Source organism: Parasteatoda tepidariorum, chromosome 7, assembly GCF_982258835.1.
Source record: "Parasteatoda tepidariorum strain Cologne lab strain chromosome 7, Ptep-v5.0, whole genome shotgun sequence".
NCBI lineage: Eukaryota > Metazoa > Arthropoda > Arachnida > Araneae > Theridiidae > Parasteatoda > Parasteatoda tepidariorum.
This window is the reverse complement of record NC_141761.1, coordinates 57,048,048-57,059,930: the sequence shown is the minus strand read 5'-3', so window position 1 is coordinate 57,059,930 and position 11,883 is coordinate 57,048,048. Positions and strand designations below refer to the sequence as shown.

Sequence of the window (11,883 nt, the reverse complement as noted above, 5' to 3'; positions counted from 1 at the left end):
TTCATTAACTCGGCACCCTATTTTTCAAATGAGGATCCAGAAAATCACAACGATCAATAAAAGAAATAGCCTTAAAAATTTTCTTTCGTGTCTTAACTATTTCATAAAGTTTGTGACTCATTTTTAAAAAGGCATTCAATAGAGTGAATCATTTAAAAATTTCCGTTCATTTTTACATTTTATGAGAGAACAATTTTCAGGATTTTTCAAGCACTTTATTAGTTTCTTTTAAAAGTGGTAATTTTATATATTTATTTATTAGAATACACTTTATACACGTCAGTGAACATAATCTTATAAGGGTACAATTAATTGTCTCAATCATCATAAACATAATTTGCCGCAAGTTTAATTTTTTAGGGATGATTTTGAAACAGAAAATCTGACTTAGTAACCATGTATATTTCTATCCTAAAAGTTCTTAGAAAAAATTTCAATTTTCACCTTTTTTTCTACATACCTTACATGCACTTTTTTTTTTTTTTTACATAGCAAGTGAATGAGTGAACGAATGAGTGAATGAAGGAATGAAGTTATAAAACTTAATCAGATCATAATTAGTAGTTTGGCTATCAATAACTACTAAAACGTTTAGGTGCAAAACACGAAAAAAAATCACGATTTCAAATTTGTTCACTCAAAATCCAATCTATCAGTACAAAAAAATAGTTTCCAACTTCTTGATAATTTCTGTAAAAATAATAATAATGAGATTCGTGATTTTTTAACAGATTTCAACAAAACTTTGTGAAATTATTCTCTCATCTAAGTACGTGTATTTAATTTGTAAGCGCTTAATAAAAAAAAGGAACTTTTCTATTTTGCAATTTATTTGATGCATGTGCGCTCTCTTATTGTTAATTTAAATACTTTAAAAAATAATTGACAAATGAAATTCAAATTTCAAAAACAGAAAAATTTTCTAAAATAGCATACAAAATTTATCATTTCAACATAAATCCCAAAACCTTTTAGATTTAAGTACAAACATCAATTTATTTGTATATTACTAACATCAACCATCATATAGAGATTACATTATACAGATGTCAAAATTTCATAGCATAAAAGGCAGGAAAGACAAAGCTACATCAAATTCAAGCAACTTTGTTGTCAAGAAAGCAAGAATCAAAATGTGGCATAAACTAAGTCTGATACAAAAAGAAACGACAGGAAACAAATAATAAAAAGCTAATTCAGTAGAGTATCTCGGGATTGTACCTGTAAATTCATTCAGAGTTAGGTACTCCCGGGTCAGCACAGTATTTTTTTGCTAGGAAAGATACTTGCATCTAACAACAACAAAAAAAAAAAAAAAGTCGTTCATCGTCTCAAAATTCGTCATAAGTCTCAAAAGAATTTCTTTGTAAATTAATTATAATTAAATTTCTTTCATTCTCTACTAAATTCATCTTAAAATTTCATTCAATACACGAAGAGTCAATCAAAAACATGCTTTTAACGAACAATTGGGCATATATATTAGGCACACAACCAACAAGAGATAATTAGTTTGCGTAGCAGCAACTTCTGTTAGTCATTGCAATAACCACAATTCCGTTTTTATCCGTAATCTAACTAGAGCAGTGTTTCTTAACCTTTTTGGTTTAATGGACCCTTTTTCAAATTTTTTAAGAAGTCACAGACCACCCCCTGTAGAAAAAATTATTGCAAAAACCATCAATTATTTTTACTTTACTTTATTTTCAATTGAAATAAAATTTGAAGGCTACTATGTGTTTTTAAAAATTTTAAACTTTTATATGGTTTGCAAATGTGGCTCCTCATATTGTGGAGGATATCTGGCATATCTAAGAGAAAAGAGCAAAGGGACAGCTCATAAAAAATGAGGGGTTGATGGAGGATTATAAAAATAGCAAATCGGATGTAATCAGGGGATTGCCCCGGATGGTTCAAACGGAAAGCCGGTTGGTGCTGAATGTTAAAAATATGACAGGAATATTAGAGGGTCCGCACTGAATTCGGGGTATCTCAATCACCTAGTTTCAAATTTGTATGTATTTTCATCGTTTAGAAAAAAAAAGATCAATGTTATTTAAATATTATTAATCCCATCGTCTTAAAAGTACTTGGCGTACCCCCAAAATATGACTCACGGACCCTTAAGGGGTCCATGAACCACAGGTTAAGAAACCCTGAACTAGAGAGATGCGTAAGCTGACGTCACTTCACTTACCTGACTACAGGAATTATATTAATGATCGATCACTTAGTAGCAACCAAATCATGGGTCAAAACTAGTTGCTAATATTGCGGTAATTGTTTCAATGATAGTACAAATACTAGGTAATACATGATATGCAAGGTAACCAATAAAGCTCTTGCCCTTTTTAATGGCATTCATTATTTATTACTCATATTATTAGAATAAATATACATGGCGGGCGACAAAATAATTGAAAAACTTCTACACAAATACATATTTCTCCAGAAATACTTAACAAATTATTTTATAACTTCAGAATTATTTAGATCATACGATTTGCCGTACATATCATAGAATTTTAAATCTTTCACAAGCTTGGGGGAACGACAATAAATTACACATGTTTTTGAACACGTTATGCCAAAAAATGCTGCAATAGACTTGTGATAGTTATTTTGGTTATTATATTCAATAATTACACAAAATCTTGTAAGCCTAGCTTAAAAATTTATGAAAATATGGACATTTTTATAAAAAATTCTTTTGCCTTAAGTTTTTTTTTTTTTTTTTTCTTGTTACAATTTTAAAAATATTCATTAAAATTAAAAAAAAATTTAGAGCAATTCAAAATTAATTACAAAATTTTAGCCTAAAAATTGAGAAAATTTTGCTTAAAACTGTGAATAATATGAGTTATAAAAGTTGATATTTTATACTGCGCATGCAAAAATTTAAAAAGAAAAAAAATCTCAATTTTTGTTGCGAATCGTATTTGGCAACGAATGAAAAAAGACCGCTTTGTAGTTTAAAAGTTCAAGCAATTTTCAAAGTAGTTATCGTGTTTTTAAAAAGAAAGGTCAATATGACAAGGCGTTTTCTACAAATATTATTTTATATCATAAGACAGAATTCAATAATAAATGATAATACCATACAATAAACGTTCATACACCAAAATGTGATTTAAAAAGGAAAGAAAACGGGCGAAAAAGATACTTTTATGGGGGATGATCAACAACAATGAGGTGTCACTTTTATTAAATCTTGTTTAATAGCACAAAATAAAATATGTGAAAAAGCCCTTATCATTTTGAGCATTCTTTTATTAAGTACGAAAACTACTCAGAAAATTGCTTTAAACTTTTTAAATTTTTAATACATTCGAATCGCTTTTTTTTTTCTAAATTATTAGTTGCCAAATACAATTCACAAAATTTTAAAAAATACGTTTTTAATTTTTTCCGTGCACGTGTAGTTTAAAAGTTCAAAGCAAAAATTTTATACTTAAGTTTAAAATTGCTCTAAAAATGTTGCTTAATTTTATTGAATAATTTAAAAGTAAAAGCAACAGAAAACAGAAAAATTAGCTTTTTATAAAAATGTCGATATCTCCATAAATATTTAAGCTAAGCTTACAAAATTTTAACCTACATATAATAACCAAAATAGCTGTCAGAAGTTACACATCTATTGCTTAACTTTCTGACATAGGATGTTCAATAACATTTTCCGTTTGTAATTTATTGTCGGTCCTTCAAACCTCTAAGAGTTGGAAACTTCAGAGATATGTATGAGAAATTGCGTGATATAAACACTTTTGAAGTTATAAAATAATTCGTAAAATATTTCTGAATAAATAGGAAAAAAATGTAGTAGTATAGAAGTGTTTCCATTTTATGTCCACCCCCTGTACATACATATTTGAAATTTTACTTTTTTACCCATTGGTATTTTTCTTAACTAATGTCTTAAAAATAAAAAACAAATAAATAATGGATTATTGATTTAATACTAACGTAATTAAAAGTTTCAGAACTGATTAAAAAGAAAGAAAAAAAATCCTAACTCTTGCAGCCCAAGACTCTTCCACGGAACCCTAGTATTCTGAGGAACACCTTTAGCGAAACGTTGTTTAATATAAGCTGCAATAACAAATTTGAAAAACAGCTATCCTCAAAACTAGACCTCTTCCAAGACCTTAAGGCTGTTCTTCGAGGAACAATTGTACGTTTGTAATAGTTCACATGAACTATTGTGAGTTTGTAATAGTTATTCAGGAATGCTAGTTCAGCCCATCTTTAAACCCTTTATTTCAATAATTGATATTGCACAAAATGCTTACATGAAGAAAAAAAACTAAAAAAAATTTTGTGATACTTTTTAAATTTTGAAAAATTACTCTTAAGCTGCATTGTTAAGGCTCATAAAAATATGTATAAGTTGTAAACTGGTCTTATATTTTACATATTTAAATCTAAGTGAAAAAATCTCGCCAAATTTGTGATTTTTAAAAAAAAAAATTAAGGAATTAGTCTGTTTTAAGGTCTAAACAATTTTTCTCAAGAATCAAGTATAAATAATTTAAAATTAAAGTTTTGCTTCACCTTTAAGGCCATGAAAACAGTGGCTTTCATTTTCCTCGACAGAAAAAAAAACCACCTAAATAAAAATATTGCAAAATTTACGATAAGATTTGTGATAAAATCTTGTATCATCATCAGTCCACAGTGCATAAAAGAAAAATAATGAAACATACTCATGATAAAGGGATCTTTAATAAACAGATTTCATAATAATATTGCAGTTTAATAAACTGTTATCAACATATCTTTATACATAACATAATTCCATAACTTAAATAAGAGTCATTATCAATAAATATAATACATATTACACAACTTTGTCATGGTATACTACATATCACACAAATAAACGTAATTCTCTTCAATAAATACACAACAAAGAAAAAACTATTCTCAGTTTATACTTATTGAAAAATTAAAATTGCCATCCCTATTATCGGTAAATAAAAGAAAAAGTTTTTCTAAATACAAATCACGTTAAAATTGGCACAAGGTTAGGTTAAATCATAATGAGCAAATACACACTAATTTGCTGAGCGCTCGTTCAATTAATATCTGAAGATTCAGCTAGTGCAAACAACACACACTTTGATGAAAACAATCAAACGTGACAGACAATAATCACTAATATCTAATGTATGAAATAAATTAACATGAATTATATCACAATTACTTTATACACTCTAGAACTCTCTCTGACAGGTTGGAACAGTAAGAGTTTTTAATTTAAAGGGAAAGTCACAGTACGTGTAATTGGACCTACATTTAGGATCAGGTTTTTGCTAAAAACTAGATTTTAGGCTAAAGGCATACAAAAATATTTAATTAACGCAATTGCAATTTATATATGAAGTCTAATCTTAATTACTAAATACTTTTCATTGTTCAATTACACATGGCATATATAGTATCAATTCTAAAGTTATATTTAAAATGTAAAATACCAGGTGTGCCAAAAATGACGTATAATTCATAAAACCAATTAAAGAGAAATCAAACAAGATGGAAATGTACAGTTTGCTGCATTCAGCTTACAAAAACCAGTTCATTTATTCTCTTCTAAAATCGAAATTGATTACAAAACTAGTCAACAGATGGCACAATTGATTAAGAAAATCTATAATGGAAAACATTTGTAATTGTGTATACATAAAATTTGCCGTTACACTACACTATATTGAACAGTAAATGTTTTTAAAACATTTATTTATAGATTACTTTAGACAACAGCACAATCAGTTGATGAATTTTGAAACTAAGTTTTTAACCTCAGTTAGTATAAGTCCCTAGTTTACTAAGTAGATTGCCGTAAATTCTAAAATCAAAACGCAGCAAACGATGTTAAATTTTCAAATGGTCAGCCATTTATTTTTGGGACACATGGTATACAGATAATGAAAACTTCAGAGTTACCAAACTGTAATGAAGCTTTACCATAGTAACAAAAATAATTTTCACAGCTTGCATTAAAATGGAGGAAAAAAAAGAATATTACCTAAATTACATGCCGAGCAATATACAATTATATAATTGTATATTGCTCATATATTGTATATTATATAGTATACAGATGAACAATAAAATTATTTTTTCAAAATATAGCTTCAAATTCAGTTAGTAAACAAAAAATTTGTCTGATAATAATAAAATAAAGGATAATTTTCAAATTGAAAAATGGCAGTAAAAATAAGTGTCTAGTCACAAATTTTAAATAAAATGTTTTAGAAAAAAGGGACAATCTGTTTTTCAGATAATTAAACTTTCCTTAGTTTTGAAAGATTGTTCGAAATTTCATAGTTGGCTTCTCTGAAGCTACATACAGTATAAATAATTTAAACATCCTGTTATAAACCCAATTTATGACAAAGAAAATTTATCTTAATAACAGTGGTTAAATTCTGTAAATTTTTTTCCCACGTTTAATGAAATAGCATTGGAAATAATTTAATTTTCACTAAATAAAAAAAATTATATTATTTAATTTGATTTATTATTTTATTTTAAAACTAAAATAACTATTATTTTCTTTCAAAAATAAAACTTCAAAGTAAATGCTGGAAATAAAAACTACATAATACTTTTTATGGATGATTATATAAAATCATATAAATGTGGAGAAAAAAAAGCATGTTTCATTTGCATTCTGTAAAACCAAACATGGCTGTTTCAAAATAAAATTTTGAGCAAATCAGTAATCAGTAATTTTATAAATCAGCCTAAAATTTAAGGCTTAATATTTTCTAATATCTGAAAACATTACTAATTAAATTGTACCTTGAATTCCTTTAAAGCATAAAAGATTAAAATAGCTTAGTTAAAAGAAAAAATCATTTTCAAAAAATTTTGAAATTTTAAGCTAAAGTAAGAAAGAAAAAAAAAATGCTTTTAACTCTCCTATAAATTAATTTTAAAAAAACTTGGTTTTAATTTTATGCTTAATAATATGTACAAATATAAAATAAACAAAGATTATAAAAAGAAAGCATAAAGATTTAAAGTATAACCAGATAATTCAAGGCATGAATTAACTGCAGTAATTGTTTATGCAGAAGACTAATTTTAAAACATTGTTGAAAGACAATAAATCACAAATACAAAAACTTAGTAATACAACACCTTAATATAAACTTTGCAGAAGATAAAAAAAACTAAATAATAAAGTAAAACAACAAATCAGACACAAATTATGAAGATAAATTAAAAATATCAAAAAAACAATCATAAAACAAGGAGTTTTAATTTTTTACAAAAAAAAAAAAAACATACATATTGGGAAACAAACTAGCCTTTATTACAATAATTGTTAAATTAGGCATAGTAGTAAACAATAAAAAGAAACTTATAAGTATTCTACCAAAAGAAATGTATTTGGAAAATAGAACTTGTAATGAACATTATGTCAATATGTTTAGGCATACTAAAATACGATCTAATTATTATATATTTTTATAATTTAGGTATTAAGTTATATGAAGTTATCTACTGCAAATACTGAGATTTAGCTATAAATATTTTACAGTTTACTGAGTGACAAAGTAAAGCTATACTTTAAGGGAGCGACCCTTGACTCATCTTAATTTTTTTTTCCTACTTGAGCACTTTCTTTTAATACTCTAAATTATACAAATATCAAAATACATCTTAGTTATTAAAATATGTGCAAATCGCTGAGCAATAAATACATTTTAAAATAGAAGTATTCTAAAATACCATTATACATTTGGTTGCTATTAAATATAATTACGATAAAAATAATTTTAAAACTAGTAAATGAGTTACATAATTTGATTGCAAGGAAAAAGATTAAATTTTCTTTTTAACTTTCAATTTTTTTCAACAAATTTAATTTATATTCAAGATTTTTTACGAGAATCCCAAATAGTAAGATAGAAACATCCCAGCAAAAAAAAATTTTTTAGGAAACTTGTCAACTAAGAAAACTTCAATAGAAATCATCACGAAAAAATGAATTTTATTAAAACATTTAATGACTTAACATTATTATAAATTTAACTTATTTTTATTTTACTGCAAACAAATAAATATAAAATTAGCATTGCAATTTTCACTTATAACTTAGAAAATAGAATCAGATAAACAAATTAATAAAACGACTTAGACTCACTTTTAGCTAAATTTAGAATGCTATATAAATTTAATCTAGCATTTACAATAACAACAGTCATGGAATTTAAATTTTCAACAAATTTCTCAGAATTACTGACAAACACTCAATAAAAAAATAGCGTATACATAATAAAATCATAAGTAATTGAGCACAATAATCATAGTATAATCATACATGTTATACACGAATGGGTTAAATAAAAATCATTTAACAAATACGAACAATCAGTTAAATTAAAGAAGATATTATCCGATTAAAAAAATTCAATAAAATATTTTGTACAATTTCAATACAGTAGAAACCTAATCAGAGAATAATGCCTGATCATCCGATTCTTTGATTATCTGACACCTTTTCTGACGCATATTAAAAGCGTCCCAACACACATTGCATTAATGCAGCTAATATTACTAAATTACTGATTTATTTTTGAAATTGGGTCATTAAACACCACATTCAATTCAAATTAGTTCTATTCAATTACTGATATGAAGATAATGAAATTTGAATACTGGAAAACGACAATTGAGATGTTTAAGATGGCATTACTTTACTCACCTACCGACCAAAAATGTACAAGCGATTAATCTGTTACTAGTAACAAATAGGAATTTGTTTCATTTAAAAGTAAATTTTTGATTCTGACAACTTTAAATTTCTGAAAAAAATCTGCTTCAATGGGTGTCAGGTAATCAGGGTTTAACTGTAATTGCAAAATAAAAAGATCAAAACATTAAGTCGATAATTCAAGTTTTCATTAACGAAGCACAAAATGAAAAAGGTGTGCTTTTTAAATTAGAATTCCCCGAGCAAAACAGCAATTCTGTTAATTACTTTTAATACATACATAAAAATGATTTAATTTTTCCAAACACTTAGCCAATAAAATCAATTCATTTTATTTTAAGCATAATGTATTATCAATTAAAAAAATAAATCACTAGTTGTTAAAAACATGGGATGCCTTACCTACTTCTTACACTATCATTTTGTCACAACTTTTAATAGGGAAAGAAATAAAAGCTTTCTAACAATATTTTTTACATCCTTAATATAACTCCTCTATACAATACTAAAAAGGCCACAAAATGAAGAGAAAGTGGGAAGAGAGATTCTTCAATCAAACAGGTTTTACACCCTCTGATATAAAATTATTGATGAGATATGATTATATTATTCTAATAATAAATAAGAATGAATTTAGAATAAAATGATGTATAGTGCTGGATGCAATACTTAATATTTATATTCATACATAAAATTAACAGGCACTAACCACATTAAGCTGGTCTTTCCATACAAAAGCATTACTTTAAATATTCTTTACATCACATTGTCAAAATTAATGCCTATTACAATTACAAAATTGATCATTGTGACATAGATATAGCAATTTCATTAATCATTGTGACATGAAATATTTTTCAATGAATAAGCAATTAAGTAGCTTATATGAGTAGCTTATAAGCAATTAAGTAGCTTATAAGTAGCTAATAATTTCTAAAGAGAGACATGATGCTATAAAACAGCATTTCATTGAGAAGATTGGTCATCTGCGTCAAATCAATTATTGGAAAAATTTTAATTGTATAGTTTACATCATTTCAAATAAATACTTTATATACACATAGCACTTTAATTAAATCGAAAAATACTTTCCACGCATCTGAGGTAAAATTTAATTAAGTCAAAACTGGTGCAAAATTCTAGGACCATAAGCTCCAATTTTAATTAAGTTGTTGTACTAGAAGTAGTAGTAATCAATGCAGTTAAATCCTTAATTGCTGCTTAACTACAATTCTTGAAGCATTTCCCCGTCTGAGAAAAATGATGATATACTACAATGTTGAAACATAACATCAAGATAAACAGAAACATTATTCCTCTGAGAATGTGGTGAATTCAACGAATAGCCATAGCAAATTCAGCAACAAACGAGTTGTTCATGTCGGGCAGAGAACTGAAAGAAAAAGAAAATAAATTTTAAAAAATTTATATAAATATTCCTAGAATAAAAAATAAATATCATACTAAACAATTGCCGAAATTTTTTGAAATTACAAACCTCAACAATTCCACAGCACTAATATTTCTATCCAACTAACACCACTTGATTTTTTTTAAATACTTAATTCAATATAATTTCAATACAATTAATATATTCAACATAGTTTTTTAAATATATTATTCAGTGATTCTACGTACATGTCAAACACATCAAAAGTCGCTGAGAGGATGCGAAAAAAGTTAAGATACATCATTTGTAAGATATAATTCTTATGGTAAAAAAAATGGGCAAAATTAAACTTTAAAAAGAAAAAATAAATAAATAAAAGAAAAAAATAAATAAATAAAAGAAAAAATTTTGGTACTAGAGAAAATGCAAAATAAAAAGATGAATACTAATGCAAGAAACAGAATATATGAAGACAAATTTAAAATAATTATGATAAATTTAGCTCAGACTGTTACTGAAAAATATTAGTGATAGGTGAAAAAATGGGCATTATCAGATTTAAGTAGGCAAAATTAACGTTTAAAAAAATAAAAAATAAATAAATAAAAGAAAAAATAAAGAAAGAAAAGAAAAAATAAATAAATAAAAGAATAAATAATTAAACAAAATAACAATTTTTGGTACTAGAAAAAAATGCAAACAAAAAAGATGAATACTAATGCAAGAAACAGAATATATGAGGACAAATTTAAAACAATTATGGTGATATCAGCTCAGACTGCTATTTCTGAAGAATATTATATCAGAGTGAAGAAGAATAAAATTGTGTATGTACTGAAGAATATAAATGAGAGATTTGTATTATTTTAAATGGTGGCCTTATTTTAGTAAAAAAGCACTCGGAAGTTTGAAAGGCCAGGGCTTATGCACACGTCAATGTCTTATGTCATAAATCACTTATTAATATAGGTTTTAACACGTGTCATCTTTAATAGTTGTTTCTGGTACATAGTATGCCCTTATTAAAACAAATTCAAAATCATGAGTATTTTTCCCTCATAATGAAAAATGTAAAATTTCTTCACAATAACAATACTAATAAAAAAACTCTTAGTTAAATGTTTCTATTGCCCTTCTATTCTTATTAACTTTCCATTAATCACTGTTTTACAAAATATTTTTGGATTTTAAAATGCTATTTTGAAACAGAATTCTTAAGCTGCCATGTGTTAATTTTAAAAACCATTCTTTGCCATTTCAATAAAAAAAAGAACACAATATCTAACTCCTGACCTGAAATGTTCATTCCAAAGAAGTAAATATTTTAGGTTATGTTTATGCAGCTCAGTCAATCTCATAGAATAATGAGTAACATGAAAATTGCAGTAAAAAACACACAAAAATTATTCTATTACATGGAAACTGGGGAAAGTTTGTAGGTTTATTGAATTTTTTTTTACAAAAAATGCTATATTTATAAGCAGTTTGTTACTGTATGTGATGATAGGGAAGAATCAGAAGGAAAAAAAAGAATGAGGTGAGAGCCTCCGATCCTATAGCATAAGAGGAAGATGACAAAGCAGAAAAATTTCAACAAGAAGTAAACATTTCAAATAAAAATATGTCAGTCATGAACAATGTAAGATAATTTATTAAATCTGAAACTCAATTATAACGTGAAACATATAAAGCTAAGACCTCAAAAAACATAGTTCTAAACTAAAAAAACTTAATTCTAAATGAAAAACATAAAACAAACTTTTTGACA

The 11,883-nt window shown here is 26.1% G+C and overlaps 1 protein-coding gene across 2 annotated transcripts in view; it reads right to left on the bottom strand.

Moving 5' to 3' along the window:
• Positions 1 to 4,703: 4,703 nt before the first annotated feature.
• LOC107453792 (fasciculation and elongation protein zeta-2) overlaps positions 4,704 to 11,883 on the bottom strand; it is a 49,153-nt gene continuing 41,973 nt past the window's right edge. For both annotated transcript variants that reach the window (XM_043040895.3, XM_043040898.3), the window contains exon 9: positions 4,704 to 10,118. In XM_043040895.3, coding sequence (XP_042896829.1) covers positions 10,102 to 10,118 — 17 coding nt within the window. In that variant the 3' untranslated portion in view covers positions 4,704 to 10,101. The remainder of the gene's footprint in view (positions 10,119 to 11,883) is intronic.